Below are 18,959 nucleotides of genomic sequence, written 5' to 3' on the forward strand. Positions count from 1 at the left end.
GCTTATCCTCACAAGGGTCGCAAGAGTGATGGAGCCAATCCCAGCTACCATCAGGCAGGCGGCAGAGCACACCCCGAAGTGGTTGCCAGCCGATCGTGTTGCCCAAAAACAGATTTGAAGTTAATACTGTACATCCTTGTTAAACAGTACAGTAGATATCCTCAAATTATGCAAAAAAAAAAAAAAAAAAATTGGACATTCAGCTTCTTATCTGTCCCAACGAACGTATATCATGTTAGACTTGGGCTTTTTGCATAACTCTTTGGCGAACAGTACAATACTGTTCTATCTTATTCAAGCACTTGCTGGTTAAACACAACGCAATTTACTTGAATTTGAAATGTACATTTTTTTTCTAGATTGTGTGTATTTATTGCAACAACACCTATTAGTCAAGAAAGACACATATGAATTGTTTTTCCAATATGAATCATTTGCAGCCAGTAATTGTATAGAATTTCTTTATTATGAAACCCGGGGTTTGTTCTCAACAACCATTCTACACACAGATGATGCATCGGCGCGTCGGAGTCTGAAATCCAGAGACTGAGTGCAGAGGACTTTTCCTGCCTGAGCAAACACCGAAGGTCAGTTTCCTTGGGGGGGGGGGTACAAAAACCTCGGAGCGCTTCGGTTGGGACGCGACGCACAGGGCACAGCCGCCAAAGTGAAGACGGCCACGGCGGCTTTGGACGTTTAGCAAAAGAGCAGAAAACAAAAATGTCGAATCGAGTGCAACAACAAAAGGTGACATCCAAATGGTGAGTCCCACTGAGAGTCTTCTTCCAAAACAACATCAAAATAAGTTCAAACTGTCGTACAATTGCATAATTTAAAATCCCCCCCCCCACCCAACAAAATAAGCAGCCACAAAAAGCACAGCAGTCAGTAGGTCAGCCCCCCCCCCCCCCCAGATTCAACTACTTACTAGAAAATGTACTAACATTTGCCCTTTTGTAACCTTCTCAAAGCAGCCGCTGTTTGAGACCAAACCACCGTACACCAACCCCAGAAGTGAGAAAACTTGCCTTTCGTTAAATTTCAAAACTTTCAATCTGATTTAAAATGCTCAGTTGGTGCGGAAAAAAAAAAAAAAAAAAAAAAAACGTATGAGCAAATGAATGAAACAACGTAAGGGGGAGGGAAAAAACAAAAACATCCACTTGACACACTCTTGCGGCCATTTTGAAGAACAGAACGAAATCTAAAGTGGTGGAAACTACCAGTCCGCTTTGCAGAGTTGAAAAAAATTGTCTCGAGGACGACGACGCTTCGCCATGCCGCCGCGCCGCTACACCACCCGCCGCACTTCGAAAAACCTCTTCAGGTAGTAAATCTGTCCCAGCGTCATGGCCACCAGGACCAGGGCCTCGAAGAAGGACCACAGCACCACGCGGCTGTTTGTGTTGTCGTTGACTGCACGAGGGGACACACACACACACAAAAAAAAAAAAAAAAAAAGCATGTGAGACAGTATTTCAAGGAAAAATTGTGCAAATAATTTTTGTCATAATTGAAAACCGTTCCCACCGTTTCATCAGTTTGGCACAGTGAACAAAAAAAAAAAAAAAAGGCTTTAAGCTGTTATTAACATGTCAAGTTAAAGTTTAGGGCTATCAAAGTGGAAGCATGAGCTCATGAACAATATATACACCTAAATCATATATAAATGTAATTCATTTCGACCACACGGTCACCAGTCGGATGAATTTTGGTCCATATCAAGGTGCCGTTTCTATTATTGCGCTCGGCGCTTTTCTTGATTCCCCAGTGAAACGCTGGGCTAACGTCGCGGAACGCAACGTTGGCAGGTCCAAAGGGGACGTTGGAACAAAGTGTCGGGACGTGGATGGCGACTGCGCCAAACCTCAATCGCACTTTGCCACTTTCCTTCCAGATGATGCCAACCGCGATCAAAGTTGAAATGATGACTGCGTCGCAGCTGCGAATTCAAGTGCAAGCAATAACGTCACGTTTGGCAAAATGTCATCGTCTCGAGAAAAATGACATTCGGAAAAGGAATCGTGCCTTTTATTTATCACCAAGATGATATGGGCCCTGAATTTAATGCTCCGATAAATTATTCGCCCCCTGTAGATGTCAGTTGCATCAAAGCAACCAAAAAGTCACTTTTGCATCATTAATATCTGAGCGAATTGTTGCCGCCGCGCACTCACTGGCTCTGTGTATCCTCTCGCGGACCTCCATGTACTCCTGCTCGTGCTTGACGGCCGTCATGGCCACGGCGAGCTCGTTGATCATCTCCTCCAGCTTGTTTTGGTGCGCTGACACACACACAAAAAACAAGGAAAGAAAACAACACGGCAGTCAGTCCCGGCCGCACAACGCCGAGCGCTACGTGCACGACGAAACGAGACGGGCGACAGCTTCAGGTATCCAAACTGCCAATTCAAGTTTCCCGGATGTTTTTTTTTTTTTTCCTGCCAGTGCAACGAGTCAAACCACTCCAACCGCTCACACACAGCAAGATGCACACAGCAACTCGGCTTAAAAGGAGCGATTCCCAACCTTCACCGGGCCAAAACGGGCCATACACGCAAAAATGTGAACAGATCCTGGCATACACAAATCCCCCCCCCCCCTTTTTTTTTTTTTTGGAGTCGGGGTGAGCTTTGATTCGCTTGTACATTTATTCATTTTTGTACTATTATTGATTTCTCCTTACGTTGCAGCTATAATCTCCTAATGACATTACGTTCGTCTCATGATATTATTTTATATTCCTAGAATAGCTCCAAAATCTTGTGAAATTATTAAACACGCCCCCCCCCCCCCCCGGCTAATACGTCAACTTTTTATCCTAGAGAGGCGATGTTTATCTCACTATCCGTCAGTGGCTTCGATGAACACAAACACACAACTTTTAGTATAACAATCATAACGGGTGGCCCAATTGAATTTAGACGCGAACGTGGTTGGGAATCAGCGGGTTAGCGAGCGCACCAAAAGTCCACATTGTCTCCGCCTACCATCCCAAGTGCCGCCGCCTGGAGGGGGGGAAAGACAGCACCAGACGACAGTCAAAAAAAAAAAAAAACTCAATGAGGGAGAAGGAAAGGAAAACAGCAGCAGGAGGGGGAGGGGGCGGGGCTAAAAGAAGAACCGGGTCGAGTCACCTTCCGTCTCCATGTCCTGGCCTTTGGGAGCCTCGCCGATGTCGATGGTGAACATGACGATCTTGGGCGTCATGGTGGACATCTTGTTGCTGAAGCAGAACTTGTAGGTGCCGTCCATGTGCGCCGCCACGGAATACTTGCCGCTCGACTCCCGGTCGCCCTTGTAGATCTGCTTGCCGTCGGGCCCGGTTATCTGGAAGGGGCGACGGCGTTGACCAAGCGTGCAAAATAATAGGGAACGCCGTCGGCACTCGGCACGGGCGAAATCGCGAGAAACGCTCGAGACGACGCGGGGGGGGGGGGGGGGAGGATGCGTCGATTTTGGCAGAGGGGAAAGTTTCGCAGAAGTTGCAGGAAGTACCCAACTCTGGCTCGAGAGTCATTTGTGTATTTCGAGAACGAGAGAAGCTATGTTCAACGAGTCCAAAGACGTCATCAACTGCCAAATAGGTATGTGATCATTACAGGTTGGAAAGCGTCGCAGTGCGCATCGGCGTCCTTGCTCTCACGGAGCCAAAACTGGATGTCGGTAGTCTCTTTTTACTCACTTTAGTTTGCTGGAAACGTACAAAGGTCACATGACCTCCTATTTGGATGTCCAGCAGACTTTACATTTGTCATCTCTTTCAATTAAATGTATAGCGCCCCCTCGACTGAACTGAAATGTTTTGGGTTTGACACTTAAATCGCTACGGCAAGATGGAATGAATCTATTATCAGTATCAGTGCATACGCAAATATAAGCGCTTGTACACGTACTGCGTCTCGGGGTGGAGAACCAGGGTCGCGCTAATATTAAATCAAATCTATAAGATGTATTTTTACAGGTAATGGGTTTGAAATTATTTTAAAATGTTTTGGAATTGCAGCTACTGGTATATTTAGTTTAACAAAGGGTATTTAAAAACATTTTTTGAAGAAGCCCCGTGAATGGCTGCTGTTGACTAGTTTATCATAGGCAAACATACGGGTATTTCTGCAGCAAAAAGTACGGTCTAATACAATTTTAACACTATAAAAAGTTAATTAAAACCTATGGGAATTTCATTAATTATTCAACTTTATATTCTCTGTTCATAAACATATGGAAGCATCCGAGTTTTTTTTCTAAGCAAGAATGCAACACATAATATTGAAAGAAAACAAATGGGACACAAAAACGTACACTTTGAGGAGGAAAAAAATAAGTATGAAAAGTAAAAGGTAAAGAAAACAGCGCAATTATTTACATAGCTAAGCGATGGCGTGGCTAAATGCTCGGCACCGGAAGCAAACTTACTTAGTACTTTAAACGTTTCTCTGGTAACAATAAAATTTGAAATGACAGACGGCAAAACTGAAACGCGTAAAAGTTTGACGTTAGATGGGCTACATTAGCGCGTCTCGTGCTAACAGATGTCGGATGACAGCGGGGCCGGGCCTTCGCCTCCTTTGCCGCAGATGAGCGTCGGGGAGCCGAAAGCCTTCCGGGCGGCGTCTCACCTCCACGTCGATGTCCAAGAAGCCCCCCTCGGCCACCTCGAACATGAGGCCCATCTTGGTGCCGGAGTTGACCTTCTCGTAGAAGCACTCGTCGGCTTGGGCGTCGATGCTAACGAAGTAGCCGGACGCCGTGGCGGACAGCACGGCTAGCAGGACAACCAGCTCCGACGTCGTAAACATGCTTCGTAGAATTTACCAAAAAAAAAAAAAAAAGGCAAGATGATAAGAATAAGAATAATCGATTTGAAGCGACTTTGAGCGTGTAAAAAGTGTGGCCGGTGCGCTGGAGCCCCTGCTGGGGTGCAATTCGGTGTTGCTCGCTTAGCGCCGGAAAGAAGAAGCCCAAAGTGGCGAAACTGCGGCGGCCGTGCGTGGGATTTGCCACGTCAGGTTTCTACGGCGAGCGGCGAGGCTCCAACCTGACCAAAAAAAAAAAAAAAAACCCCAAAAAAATGCACTGTGCGCTCCATTCACTTCATTGATTTCCATGTGGAGCTTGAAAATGAGATTAACTTATTTTATCACAACATTTTACTTGATTCTCATTTTCAAATAAAAATTCAAAACGAAACTAGAAGCACCCATGGAACTTACACGCAAATCTTAATGAACTAAAACATTGTCCAAACCTGAATCTATGATATAGTGTGATTCAAAAAGTAAATCTTTATGAAAAGAGATGCACTACACACACAGAGTGAAACATTGCAAGATTTTTTTTTTATACAGGTAGAATTTTAATGAATATTGAGCAATCTTTGCTGCGAGACAAAACAAATTTGAGTTGATGACTGTTTCGAGTTGCGAGCGTAGTCACGGCACGAATTAAACTCGTATACTAAGGTCCCAGTGTATGCAATATGAAATAAATCGGTCGTAGTTTCACGTGGAAAATACAGTACTCAGTTCATTTTCCCATCAAAAAGTCGTCTTTCATTTTGACATTTCGTTGCCCGAAATTTCACCGCGATGGTGAAGGTTAACATTTTAACGGTGTATTTTTTATTTCCTTTATTGTTTTGTTTTGTCTTTGTCATGTGACCATACCTTGCATTTTACCACATTCGAGCCAGGAGTGGAGATCGAACCGTCACATTTTGCTCACAGAATAGGAGGATTCAAAACGCGTTGTTTGGAAAATATGGACAAACTATTTATGCGCACGCGCACGGGGGAAACTCGGGAGCTGATACCGTGTTGCCCGGATGAGTGGGAAACCATTGGATTGATGGAAATTGGGCGGCGCAAACACGGGGAACGGCCGGCGCGGGTGAGCACATTCAACGCACCGCCTGCTTTGTCGCATCTTTGGTGACGTCCGACCGTCGACTCGGTCCGAAGTGCCCTGGACAGGCCTACAAACACTTTTCAGGTCGCTCCTGCGCCTACTTTTTTTTTTTGTCGATGCCGTGATTTCAGCACTCGTATTGGCCGAATGTGAGCCGACGAAAGTCTTTTCCCGGCGATTGGAGGGGGAAAAACGGTCTCGAAGCTTCGCCACCTAGCCGGAAAGAAGCTACTGCTAGCTGCCGAGGGGGGAAGGAAGGAAGGAAGTGAGGAGCGGAAAAAAAAATGACATCTCGGAGGTAAGCTAAGCGCTCGTCTGGAAAACGACGTCCGACGAAGGCCTCAAGCCAACTGTTTAACTTGAACTCCGGCGAACACTTCTTTTTTTTTTCCCGTCTGTGTATGGAGAGGGCAGGCGGCTGCTGGCTCGCCACCAAACGTGAACGAACCTCCACCAGTGACAACATGTTTTGCTTTTTTTTTTTCTTCTTTTTTTTTTCCGCCACCTTGTAAAGTTACAATGCAAGAGAAGCACCCAACGATTACGTTCGGGAGCCTCATCATGATGTCAGTTTTGTGGCAACACGGAGCACAGCAGCAACTATGAGCGCCTTTATGTGCAAGAAGAAAGGCGACCTTCAACCAGCCAAACCGCACGATGAGTTGGAAGAAGCACTTCGGGGGGGGTGCAATATTATATTGGCGTGACATTTTAGCACGCCTCATAAAGTCATGTCAGATTTGGGGTATCCTCTCCCATCGTCGAGGCATCGAACTCTTAAACAACAGCTTTGGCTAAAAAAAAAAAATAAATAAAACAGGCTCGGCTCTCCAAGTTCCACCACAATTGCCAACATGACATTCCAGTAACCCAGAAGGCCTACTTGTTCAGCAAAACAAGACAAAAGTATATATATATGTTTTTATGATTGTTAGCCACTACAACATTATGTAGAGTTAAAAAGTATGCTACGATGTTGAGTGGTCAGAAAGTTGGCCTCATTTCTGAAGTCAGAGGTTTGAATCCAGCCTTCCTGTGTGGACTTTACACGTCCTCCCACTGCTTTTGTGGGTTTTCTCTGGGTGCTTTGCTTTTCGTCCACATTGCAAAATATGCTTGTGAGGTTATCGCGAGAGTCAACATCGTATGTGTGCGTTGTGATTGGCTGGCAACCGTCAGCAGGCTGAAACGATTCATCGAATCAGCCAAATAATTTGATGACCAAAAAAAAGTCAGTGGAAAATCTGTACCTCGAAGCTTTGCACCTTTTCCACGTGGACAAATGCTCCCGCGAAGTACCGCCCCCTACTCACTTTCGCCTTTGCCTTTCTCCAGGTGGTTTCACCCCAACATCACGGGCGTGGAGGCGGAGAACTTGCTGCTGACCCGCGGCGTGGACGGCAGTTTCTTAGCGAGGCCCAGCAAGAGCAACCCCGGCGACTTCACCCTGTCAGTGCGGTGAGTGAGGAGTCGGCGCACCCCTTTCACGCACGTTGCCCAAAGTATTCATTTGCGAACGGCGCAAAAAGCCGACTTTTTAGTTGTGAAGCGATTGCCGTCCTCCTGCGCGTGAGTCTTCCTTTCCCGCTATCAATGGCTTTCATCATATTTGCAATAACCAAACCAAAGATCAAAGTCATTTCTTGGTGTTTTGAAGGCGTTACCGTCATTTCAAGTCTGTGAAATATAAATGCCACAATCTCAAATTTACTCATGGCTCAATATCAAAATAAAATATAATACTTTTTTCTTCATGTTTGCCCGCCTTATCAATTGTCTTCTGTTTTGTTGACTGTGTTGTTTATATTTTTTGTCTGCGAACGTCCAAAAATTGTTAGTGTTGCTTGTTGTCAGTGAGACGACTTTTGCCATAAAATGCAAAAGCTCGTTTGTTTGTTTTGGTTGCTGAGTGGTACGTTTTTTTCGTGCCTTAGAAACGTTCTCGCTGATCTCGAGCTAATGCTAACGAGAAGTCACGTGAAGCCCACATCTGCAAGTTCTCCTTTTTTTTTTTTTTTTTTTTTTTTCCTTTCCCATTTTCTCAGATGACAGTCCGGACGGTGACTGTAACTCACCAGCTGACTCAGCAAAAAAAAAGGGGATTTTGTGTAAAATAGCAGCTGACGGGACAAACCCTTTATTTATTTTTGTCCAGAAAAGTTAGTTATCTTTTTACGAAATTAGGAACACAAACAAGTAGAACAGTAACAGTTAGATTTATTTATTTGTATTTTTTTTTATGCTGCAAAAAAAGTATTAATGGCATCCTTGTCGATTCTCCAAATGTGGCGCAAGAACCGATGGGGGTACGCGAGTTGAGTTCCCTCGAGTGATACATGTAAGGACCGCTTACTAAGTACAGTTCGCTTGTGTTCTACTTTTAAGTTAGTTACCAGGCACACGGTAGGAAAAAAAAAAATTGTGGCAACTTTTGTGGGCTGCACCTAATAACACGGAAGGCCCGCGGAACACGACTGATTCCGCCAGAAAAAGAGGGGACGCTAAATATTTGCGTCGAACTGTGGCAGTGATTTTTTTTTTTTGTCCGACCCCCCCCTGTGGTTTAATCATCCAAAATCATTTTTCAACAGGTTGAATCGATAATAATCAATTGTTAAAATGTGCAGCCCCGTTTGACATGCGCATTGAAAAAGTCACCCAAGCGTGAGGAGATTTTGAGCTTTCTCGGCGCATCCCCTCCCCGCAGGCGGAACGGCGCCGTCACCCACATCAAGATCCAGAACACGGGCGACTACTATGACCTGTACGGCGGCGAGAAGTTTGCCACGCTGGCCGAGCTGGTCCAGTACTACATGGAGCACCACGGGCAGCTCAAGGAGAAGAACGGCGACGTCATCGAGCTCAAGTATCCCCTCAACTGCGCCGACCCGACGTCGGAGAGGTGAGCCTGCTGCGGGAGCGGGCGAAAGGGGGGGGGAAAAAAAAAAAAAAAAAATCCGCGGCGTCCTTCCAGATGGTTCCACGGGCACCTGTCGGGTCGCGAGGCCGAGAAGCTTTTGACGGAGAAAGGCAAGAACGGCAGCTTCCTGGTGCGGGAGAGCCAGAGCCACCCCGGAGATTTCGTGCTGTCGGTGCGCACCGGCGACGACAAGACGGACAGCAGCGACAGCAAGCCCAAAGTCACGCACGTCATGATCCGCTGCCAGGTGAAGCCCGCGTCGCCTCCGTCGCTCGGTCTCTGTCGTCCGTCCCGTCCCCCCATCGCGACGGCTTGTCCCAGTCAGCGCTGAGCAATTGGCGTTCGGCAATTCTTACAACAATATGCATATTATTTTTCAATTATTCTTTAAGAAGGACAACTACTACTTATTTTTGCAATTAAAACAAAAGATTTGGACATTTTAAATTTTGTTGGTAATTTGAAAACACATTTTAGCTTTTTATTTTTATATTTTTTTGTATAATATTTTGTCCAATTTTTTGCTGAATTTTAACATTCTGTATTTTTCTTTTATTGGAATTGTTACATTTTATCTTAATATTTTGTTGTTGTTGTTGCTTTAACATTTTTTCTTTGTGAACGACTGCCCCCCATCTTACTGATCCCAGTTGCCGTCCTGCTGACATGGAAAAATCTGATTTTTGCTCGAAAGAAATGCAATGATCTCATTTTGTGGAAACGTGGTCGCGATGTGACTTTGCCCCCCCCCCCGTGCAGCACGACCTGAAGTACGACGTGGGCGGCGGCGAGAAGTTTGACTCCCTGACGGACTTGGTGGAGCACTACAAGAAGAACCCCATGGTGGAGACCCTCGGCACCGTCCTGCAGCTCAAGCAGGTGGCTCTCTGTCGGAGCGTTTATTCGCTATCCTCGATACGCGTCTTACGGTCCACGTACCGGTCCGTCGTTGCAGCCCCTCAACACCACCCGCATCAACGCAGCAGAGATCGAAAGTCGAGTGCGGGAGCTCAGCAAACTGGCGGAGGCCACGGATAAAGTCAAGCAAGGTTTTTGGGAGGAGTTTGAGGTAAGGACTTCGCTTGGGTTCCTCACGTCTCTCTGCATTCAGCGCATTTGTGAAGGTGTTAACCCCCCCACCCCCCTCCCCCGTGCAGACTTTGCAGCAGCAGGAGTGCAAGCTGCTGTACAGCCGCAAAGAGGGCCAGAGGGCCGAGAACAAGAACAAGAACCGATACAAGAACATTCTGCCTTGTGAGTTAACAGAGTGTCCACATGATGAGGAAAAACTGCTCAAGCGTGTTGTGTGTTGTGTACTCAGTGCGTGTCCGTTGTGGTCCCAAGGGGGGTAGGGGGAAGTACCGGTCTGTAGGCCCGTTCAACGCCCCCAGAGCAATCTTGTTGACGTGCGCTTTTGTTTCCCACGCGCAGTCGACCACACGCGGGTGGTCCTGACGGACGGAGACCCCAACGAGCCGGGATCCGACTACATCAACGCCAATATCATCGCGGTAGTGTCCCCTAGCGTGGTAAATGCCCCCGCCTCGTCCGCGCACTTTCGCTCACGCCGCCGTCGCGTCCTGGCTGACCCGCGTGGCCGTGTGACTTTCAGCCCGACCAGGACGGCAAGTCCAACAGCGCCAAGCTGAGGAAGTCGTACATCGCCACTCAGGGCTGCCTGCAGAACACCATCAGCGACTTCTGGAGGATGGTCTTCCAGGAGAACTCGCGGGTCATCGTCATGACCACCAAGGAGGTGGAGAGAGGGAAGGTCAGCCGCGGCGTCCGCGCCCGTTTCGTGACTTTTTCTCTTTCTTTTCAGTCTCGGATTTTTACTTTTCTTTTTGCATTTTGTTCAAATGAAACCAGTTTTTTTTTTTGTTTTCTTTTTTGTACCATTTTCATTTAAATTAGCAGTTTGGGATGTTGCTAGTTTCGTGTACCTATTTTTCTTCTTCGTTTAATCCTTCGGGCCTTTTATTGGATGTAAAAATGATTTTGACTGTTCCTGTTTTATCCGGTTTTGCCGCCGACAGAGTAAATGTGTGAAGTACTGGCCCGACGTGTCGGCTCTGAAGGAATACGGCGCCATGCGGGTCCGCAACGTCCGCGAGACGGCGGCGCACGACTACATCCTCAGAGAACTCAAACTCTCCAAAGTGGGTCAGGTAAGTCGCGTTCCTTCTTCATGTTGGTTTTCTCCTCTTCTCGTGGTGGAAAGTGCAGCCGTTTCTCAGTCTGCTCGGGTGTTCTTTTTTTTTGGGGGGGGGGGGGGTTCTGCAGGGCAACACGGAGCGCACGGTGTGGCAGTACCACTTCAGGGCCTGGCCCGACCACGGCGTCCCCACGGACCCTGGCGGCGTTCTCGACTTCCTGGAGGAGGTCAACCTGAAGCAGGAGAGCATCCTGGACGCCGGGCCCATCGCCGTCCACTGCAGGTACGTGTCCCTCGGCACAGGGGGCGCCGGCGAGCGCACGCTAACGGGGCCGCGCTTGGGTCGGCAGTGCAGGGATCGGACGGACGGGGACCTTCATCGTCATCGACATCCTCATCGACATCATCCGAGAGAAAGGTGAGTCTCTCTCGGGCGTCTGCGTGGGAGAGCGACGCGTTTGTGTGAGCGACACGTGTGCATGTGTCCGTGCGTCAGGCGTGGACTGCGACATCGACGTCCCCAAAAGCATCCAGATGGTCCGTTCCCAGCGCTCCGGGATGGTTCAGACGGAGGCGCAGTACCGCTTCATCTACATGGCCGTGCAACACTACATCGAGACGCTGCAGAGGCGAATCGTGGAGGAGCAGGTCTTGCCCCCCCCCCCCCCCCCCCCAAGACGTCTTTTCAAAATCGATGTTGGGACCACAAAACACAAATCATACTAATCTTTTGTTAGCTGCATGCTAATGTCCGTACATCCACGACACGTTACTCATATAGTGCGTACTACTGCCGCTAAAACGTTTATGAAATGAATGAAGGATTGACCCATTATTGGTGGTGATATTTGGCACTTTGACGCCTTTTGACGTTGGCCACTTTTTTGATATATTTTTTTTTTAAATCAGCGATGTAAACAAGATCATGTGCCAACTTGGTGAATTTTCGAGGAAGTATTTACATTTTCAGTTTGCTGCATAAATTCATGCACTTTTTGTTTTTTTGGAACTGAAAGTAAAGATTAGTGCACAATTTCAGAAGGTTTCAGTTCGATTGAATTTTTTGAAAGTCGACTGCAATTTATTTGTTTCCATTTTTGTTGAACTCGGTTAGCTGAGCCCGGGAGCAAGACTACCTTGCACACTCCAAAAGTGGCCTCTTGTGTACATGGACAACACAGTGTCAAACATTTATGCTTTTGAGTGTTCTGTAGGCATCATGTGTGATTTATTTTTTTTTGGTTGTTTTTGTGTGTTCCAGAAAAGTAAGATCAAAGGTCGCGAGTACACCAACATCAAGTATTCCCTGTCAGACTTGACGGGCGGCGAGCAGAGTCCGCTTCCTCCGTGCACGCCGCTGCCCACGCCCACCTGCGCAGAGTAAGTGACCCGCTTTCGCCGGCGCACCTCCCCGACGCCCGCCCCTCGCTAACTGCCGCGGTCCCCCCTTTGTTCCCTCCCGCCAGGATGCACGAGGACCACTCGCGAGTGTACGAGAACGTGGGCCTGATGCAGCAGCAGAAGAGCTTCAGATGAGATCCGCCTCCGTTCCACGTGAGTCCCCCGGACGCCCCGACGCGAGATGCCCTCGTGCGCCGCCAAATCCGCTTTAGTTTGTTCGTGCGGCGCCACGTCGGCGCAGATCATCGTATCTGAAGGCGCCGGTGGACTCGTTTAAACGTTGAGAGACCAACCTAAGCCTGTATAAGATTCCCGGCCTACAGCGCGCACCTGCTTTTGTAGGCCTCGGTACGCGGAAAGAGTGTAATGCGGCGCTAGCGTTAAACTCCTTCTTTGTACCGAAATTTATAACCTGCTGCGCTAACGCTAGTGCCGCATAAACCGCAGGGTTGAAAGTTTGTGGAAAAAAGTTGCGGATTGTGGGCCCGAAATGACGGTACTTTGAAGAAACGGTGAAAGAGTTCCGATAGTAAGAGAGGAGGAAGACCGAAGGAGGAGCAAAAAAGGGCAAATCTGCGTCGTATAGCGAGAAATGAGCTAAAGCTAGAGAAGGATCCACACAGACAGCAGAGAGACGTTGGTGGCACCACAAATCGTGTGGCAAAAAAAGAAAACGCCGAGCCAGAATTTTCCCATTCGAGAAAACCAACACGCGACGAGAAGACGTCGCCTCGCCACATCGACTTCCTTTGTTTTTACGGCCGCCATTTTGACTCAGGGTAACTTCCGAGTCCTGCAGGTTTTCATGAATCCCGTCTGCGAAGGGCTGCGCAGATCTTCATCGCTGCGACCGGAACGATTTTGACAAAGTTATGATAAATTCATCACATGGTGGCGGATAACGAGCAGCTAATGTTCCAAGCCAACGTGGATTTACACATTTTATGGCACCGAGATCCGGTAAAACAGACCACGGCCAGCATACAGCGAGGGATCCTGGTTAAAGTAAGCCCACTTCAACTAAAAGGATGCGCTTTTGGCTGTGATAAAAGTTGCATTAATTCCCGTAAAACACACTGTGACATGGGACTGGTTGTGTAGACGTGAGAGGGCGCATTTGTTTTTGCAACAGACCAAAAAATGTTCTTGGGTGTGGTCACTCATGCCCTGCAACGTGAACGCGAGTGAGGGAGAGCAAGAAATGCGACGTGCAAATTAGCCTCGAGCAGGGAAAATGTTTTTTTCCGCCAGCGAGCGCTGTCATATTGTTTTGGTGATGGGTGGCAGTCCGAAGGCGCAGTGACCCGAATCTCCCGCAGGACCCCTTTGACGCCTGACCGTTTCTTCGCCAGCCTCACGGCGCCGCTGACAACGGGACATCACCGACCACAGTAAAACAACAGAAGACGAAAGAAAGCGAACGAGAGAATAAGAGGGGGATTGGAGGGGGGCGGGGGGAGGGGGGGCTTTTGGGGCTCTCCGCTCCAACCCCGAATCACTGTGATGCTCACGCCGGCCACCGAGCGGCGCCAAATCCCCGACGACCGAACCTGAACCTGACCCAGTCCAGTTAGCGTCGAAGCAAAGCCAACAAACCCCCCCCCCGTTGCTTTTTTTGTCGTCTTTTTTTCTTTTTCTTTTTTTTTTTTTTTTTTTAGCTTGTCGATTGTTTGTAGGGTTAGCGGAGAACGTTTTGTGCCAAACGACCGGCCGAAGATTGAACTCTGACCTCGCTCGCCGCAACTGCCTTGACCACGAAACCCGCGTCCGAATGTCCCGCCGCGTGGCGTTCGCGAGCCTCGTCTGTCGTCCGGTCCAACGTCAAATGTTCATTTTTAAGTGCATTATGAATTCATACGCTGCGCTCAAAAAGTTGGGGAGGTTGGCCTTTGGGGTGAAAGTTCAGGAAGTTTTTCATGGCTCAAAGTCGGCTTCTTCCCCCCCCCCCCCCCCCACACACACACATGATAACATCACACGATGATGAGATTCAAACAGACATTCCCTTAAAAATCAAGACAAAATTGGCCCATTTTTAATTTTTTGGTACACATAAACATATTACAACATAACACAAAGATAATGTTCAAACAAACAATGCCGCGTTTGCTGTACCTTCCAGCATTTACATGTGATTTATATATACATATATATATTGTACAATTATTCTTTTCAATAATTTGTCGTTTTGAGTTTTATCGCGGGGCGGCAGCTCTCGGAAATTGGATCCGCCGTCGCCCGGTTCCAAGCCGGGAAAACGTTCTGACAGTCGTCACGAGGTGGAATGAAGTTGACGTGCACTTTAGCCTCATCCTGAAATTTCATCCCCAAGCGCAACTTTTTACGATTCACGTGTGGGCGCGTGTCGTCTTACTTGTTTTGAAATGGAACGAATTGCCTTGGACGCAGCGTTGCCTCTGCCGCCGGGCGGTCGCCGAAGGTGCCGAGAAACCCGACGTTGCTGCCCCTCACCTTAGCTTAGCTTATCTTAGGGTTAGCCTAGCATACAGCCAGTGAGTCTTCTCACGCCGCCGCTTTGTTGCAGCACTTTTGGTAACACCACGACACACAAAAAGCACAGACTGGACCCCCGAAAGAAAATGCCACTTGGTTACCCGACCGAGCTCTTTTACGCGTGACCCCAAATTCTTGTCAACCGTTTGAACGTTTTGTTTGGTGTCCTTCTTAAGGTCCATTCTGCTCTTGGTCCTCAACAGAGTGCGTCAGAGCATGACAATTTTATTTGGGGGGTGCGACGAGTGCCACTTTTTGTGACTGTGCTGCACTAGTAGTACTGAAGGTAGCAACTAGTCGGCACTTGTGGGACCCCACCAGTATCGTAAGAGGCCCCTCCCCCCCCCCCCCCCCTCCCATTTTGACGCGTAGCGGTCTTGCTAGTATGCCACAGTTAAAACAATTGTAAATAGTTAAGGTTCAGTAGTAACAAAAGATGTCATCTGATGCTGAAGACGGCAAAGAACGACGACTGCTGTCTAAATGAAAGTCATCAGCTCACCTCAATATAGTTCATCGGCACCAAGATGCCACAAAATGAAGCTGCTCAACTCACTTAAACTTACTTTATTGGCATCAACATAGTACCAAAGTACTATTTTTTTCCTAAATGAAGGTCCTCAACTCACTTCAATGTAGTTCCTTTTCAGCAAGATGCTCCAAGATGGCACTAAATCACAATTTCTGTCAAAAATAAGCTCTCGAACTCACTCTAGCACAGCTCCTTGGCACCAAGATGGTGCCAAAGCACTACTTTTTTCCCTAAATGAAGCTCCTCAACTCACAAGTTTTTTGGGACATTAAAATGCCACCAAAGCCACAAACCGAGCAAGCGAATGGTTTCTCCCCAACCTGTTATCAACTCTTTTCGAGTGTTTTATCACAAAGTGAACAAGCAAAAAGTTGAAAGATTTGACTGCTTGGCCTTGAGCGTAAAAAGTGAGTTTTTGACCAAATAATGGAGGATACATGGCAAAAAAAAAAAAAAAGATATGATGAATATGCGGGGGTACACAAGAGTAGAACACAGCCTAGTAGTTGTACTCGTGTGCCAAATACTTTAAGCGAGACATCAAGGATATATCGAATAAACGCAAATTTGCTCCGTAATGTGCAAAGTTGGTCCGATGCTGGTGCCGCGGTATCCCTTTATCTGGGGGGGGGGGGCAGCTTTGGTGGGCCGATGCTAAGCTAACGCGCGCTCGCGATCGCTCTTCTGGTCCGTGCCTTGGTGGGCTCATTTCTCAAAACGCGGCCTGGAGATTTTCCTCGCGCGGCGCTCTTTTAACGCTCGAATGTGACTCTTGGCCGGTGGGGGAAAAAGAAAACATAACAAAAGTCTATTTTTGAAGGTGTTTATTGTACATGAGCGAATGTACTTAGAAGAAAAACATATCTACTTGCCAATAAGATAAAGTGTATGTAACATGCGTAGTGTTGTTCTCTCTTGACATAAGAGAGCGTTTATTATGACGAAAGATGAAAAAAAAAAAAAATTGGACGTCCTCACCAAGAATAAACGGCGAGCTCATTTGCCTCATTTCACTGCTGTCTTTTGCTTTTATTTATTGTTTTGAATGAAAGTGGACCAAAGTCAAATTACAAACTCCCAAGTTGGAATTTTGTCATTTTCTTCCCCCCCATATTGAAGGCCTTCATTCATGATGCTTGGAAATGCCGTCGACAAAACAAACCACACTGTTTTGTTCTCCTTGTCACAAACTTTTCATTTGTATTATTGCACTTTTCTCTTATAATAAATGCAAAGTTGACCCCAAAACGTCTCCTGGCGCACGTTCCGATCGTGTTTTTGTGTTCAGCCAGCTCGCGGTTGTCGTCCTGAAGCTTCCGGAGGGGATGAATTGACCGTGTTCAATTCCAACGTTTTCTTGGGTCGTGTCCCGTGAGGCGCGTTCAGCAGCTTTTGTGCCTTTTTTGTTGCGGGCAAAATTTTTCGTGTACTTTGTCCAAAAAGGTTCCTTTCCACCAAAACGGCTAACTCCCCCTTTAATCTGAGTCTCTAAAGACTTTTTTTTTTGGGTGCGTCCTCTTACGATTGACGTGGCCACCAAACGTGGCGTCAATCGATGCAACTGGACCCCCCCCCCCCCCCCCCCCCCGCTTCAAACCGAAATGGCCGACTTCCTGTTCCAACTCCTGCTCGGGTCCTGGAGAATTTTTCAAGCATCCCGTCCTGTGCGAACGGGAGAAATTGGTGTTCCCGTTACGATCGACACGGTGGCCAAATTCGCTCTCGAATGGAGAAACTGCTGTCGGGCCAATTTCCCCCCCCCCAAAAAATGCCACTTTAGGCCAAAATGGCTGACTTCCTGTTTGATTTCCAGCATTTTTTTTTTTTTTTTTTGCTGCTGCATTTGGCCGCATGTCGCCCTGAGCGCATTTTCGATCGACGAGGACGATCCGAGACAAAACGGCAAGTCGTCAACGGCGTTTACCGATGATTGACAAGAACGAGAGCAGATTTGACGCATCGTGAGAAGGTCTCCCATCGCCGCCTCCGGCAAGCAAACAATTCCACCTGAAATGAGCCCCCCCCAGGATTCAATTCACAACAACTGAGACATTTTCCGCAAAATGTGCCCTTTGTGTCTTATCTCCCCCATCATGCATGCTTCTTTTTTTGTGTGGGGGGGGGTGTTTTTTTTTTTTTTTTTTTGTCATCCGCTTCGCCAAAGGGCGGCGGCGGCGGCGTGCCAGCGACCACCGCATCCTCGACGAGACACGGCGTGATGCGTTGTGGCGTGGCCGCAGTCCACGCGCGGCCGTCATGAAAAAGTTGCCGTCTCGCCGTCGTTTGTCATCACTTGATTGCGCTGGCGTGGCCTCCGTCGCTATCTCGTTTCCTAATACCGAAATCGACATTTTCAATCGTGGGCGTTTTATTAAAAAATATCTCTCCCCCTCCCCCCACCCAGGTCAGTCAGCCAACCTATGGGGGGGGCTCCCAAAGCCGTGACGTCATCGCGCGGGCTTCCCCGTCCGCACTGTCGTACGATTTCTGGACGGAAACTTTTGACCGCCGTGAAAATAAGATCAAATTCCGTCATTATTGTGGCATTTAACGAGATGAAATAATGTTGGTCATCCTGACTGAGCTCTGATTTGATTTCAGACACTCAGATAAAAAAAAAATGTTCTTGCGCAATGGATGTAAACTTCTCTCTTCAACTGTGCATAATTAATGATATAAAAATGCCGACGTTAGTGATTAGCGAGGATTCGATTCGTGCTTTCATCCGATTAATTATATAAAAGTCCACAAGGGAATACTTTATTCAATTCATCGGACACTTTTAAATGACGCTAAGTGGTGGCTTTGGCCCAAAACGGCAGACTTGCTTGTCGTCGTCGCCCCCCCCCCCCCCCCCCCCCCATCTTCTTGTGGTTGACATGCGACTTCGAATTCAAGGCTGAATTTTCAAAACCTTAGAAAAGGAACCTCCGAAAAAACGTCACGGGGAAGAGCAGACCTCGACCTGCAGAGTTTTTGGTGAGTTGCAAGTATTTTAATTTCACTAATTGCAACCCGGCCAGCCAATTGGGTTCGCGCGGCGCCGACAGAACGCGGGCGGCTGCTCGGCCTCGCGCGCCAAAATAGGCTGAAAATGTCCAGAATGCACGCGCGCCATTTCTGAACATTTTCAAATGCGGAGCCCTGACGGGTGGGGAGGGGGGGGTGTTAGTCCTGGGTCGTGTACCCTGAGCGCCTCACCCCGGGGGGGGGGGGGTTCTGATGCCAGAAACAGTCAAACGTCGTATTATAATAGGTTATACATGAATTTCTGACATGTCAATTATCCATGCCGCTTATCCTCACAAGGGTCGCGGGAGCGCCGGAGCCTCTCCCCGGCTAAGGCCGACTACACCCTGAAGCGGTCGTCAGTCGGTCGCAGGGCACACGTCGACGCCGTCGCTGAGGGGGAATCGATCCCACGCCCCCTGCACCAAAGTCGGGCGAGTGTCCCACTTTTCCATCGGTGACAGCCATGGCCATCAAAAGTTCCCATTTGGATGAAATTAAAAGATGTTTTTGATGAAATG

The 18,959-nt window shown here is 47.9% G+C and overlaps 2 protein-coding genes across 6 annotated transcripts; one reads left to right on the forward strand and one right to left on the reverse strand.

Annotated features, from left to right (window-relative positions):
• Window positions 1–447: 447 nt before the first annotated feature.
• On the reverse strand, window positions 448–5,803 carry tmed2 (transmembrane p24 trafficking protein 2). 2 transcript variants are annotated; one of them, XM_061800473.1, is made up of 5 exons: window positions 5,667–5,803; window positions 4,620–5,038; window positions 3,138–3,330; window positions 2,178–2,285; window positions 448–1,416 (listed from the first exon to the last, which is right to left on the reverse strand). In XM_061800473.1, exons 2-5 carry the CDS (start codon window positions 4,797–4,799, stop codon window positions 1,292–1,294), a joined length of 606 nt encoding a protein of 201 aa, XP_061656457.1. In that variant the 5' UTR covers window positions 4,800–5,038; window positions 5,667–5,803; the 3' UTR covers window positions 448–1,291. The 2 variants fall into 2 exon arrangements, with proteins under 2 accessions (XP_061656457.1, XP_061656458.1); XM_061800474.1 differs by having other exon boundaries at window positions 4,620–4,800; window positions 5,667–5,774.
• Window positions 5,804–5,924: 121 nt separating this feature from the next.
• Window positions 5,925–18,860, forward strand: ptpn11a (protein tyrosine phosphatase non-receptor type 11a). Of its 4 annotated transcripts, none has more exons than XM_061800462.1 (16): window positions 5,925–6,205; window positions 7,243–7,365; window positions 8,615–8,809; window positions 8,882–9,074; window positions 9,587–9,706; window positions 9,783–9,896; window positions 9,985–10,081; window positions 10,259–10,356; window positions 10,440–10,598; window positions 10,864–10,995; window positions 11,111–11,265; window positions 11,333–11,400; window positions 11,479–11,630; window positions 12,244–12,362; window positions 12,449–12,536; window positions 18,739–18,860. In XM_061800462.1, the coding sequence occupies exons 1-15, from the start codon at window positions 6,192–6,194 to the stop codon at window positions 12,516–12,518; spliced, it is 1,809 nt and encodes a 602-aa protein (XP_061656446.1). In that variant the 5' UTR covers window positions 5,925–6,191; the 3' UTR covers window positions 12,519–12,536; window positions 18,739–18,860. The 4 variants fall into 4 exon arrangements, with proteins under 4 accessions (XP_061656446.1, XP_061656445.1, XP_061656444.1 ...); XM_061800461.1 differs by lacking the exon at window positions 18,739–18,860 and adding an exon at window positions 13,671–16,504; XM_061800460.1 differs by lacking the exon at window positions 18,739–18,860 and adding an exon at window positions 13,703–16,504 and having other exon boundaries at window positions 5,926–6,205.
• Window positions 18,861–18,959: the final 99 nt, after the last annotated feature.

The sequence above is a fragment of the Syngnathoides biaculeatus genome, chromosome 17 (assembly GCF_019802595.1).
Source record: "Syngnathoides biaculeatus isolate LvHL_M chromosome 17, ASM1980259v1, whole genome shotgun sequence".
NCBI classification, from domain to species: domain Eukaryota; kingdom Metazoa; phylum Chordata; class Actinopteri; order Syngnathiformes; family Syngnathidae; genus Syngnathoides; species Syngnathoides biaculeatus.

What these genes read in the sequence shown, in the direction of transcription:
- tmed2 (XM_061800473.1), bottom strand. Translation starts at nt 4,799, where the DNA reads ATGTTTACGACGTCGGAGCTGGTTGTCCTGCTAGCCGTGCTGTCCGCC. An exon ending in CCAGGACATGGAGACGGAAG is followed by an intron (nt 2,286 to 3,137) that starts GTGACTCGACCC and finishes TGTGTGTGTCAG; the next exon opens with CGCACCAAAACAAGCTGGAG. An exon ending in CGAGAGGATACACAGAGCCA is followed by an intron (nt 1,417 to 2,177) that starts GTGAGTGCGCGG and finishes CCCCTCGTGCAG; the next exon opens with TCAACGACAACACAAACAGC.
- ptpn11a (XM_061800462.1), top strand. An exon ending in GACTTCACCCTGTCAGTGCG is followed by an intron (nt 7,366 to 8,614) that starts GTGAGTGAGGAG and finishes CCCTCCCCGCAG; the next exon opens with GCGGAACGGCGCCGTCACCC. An exon ending in ACGTCATGATCCGCTGCCAG is followed by an intron (nt 9,075 to 9,586) that starts GTGAAGCCCGCG and finishes CCCCCCGTGCAG; the next exon opens with CACGACCTGAAGTACGACGT.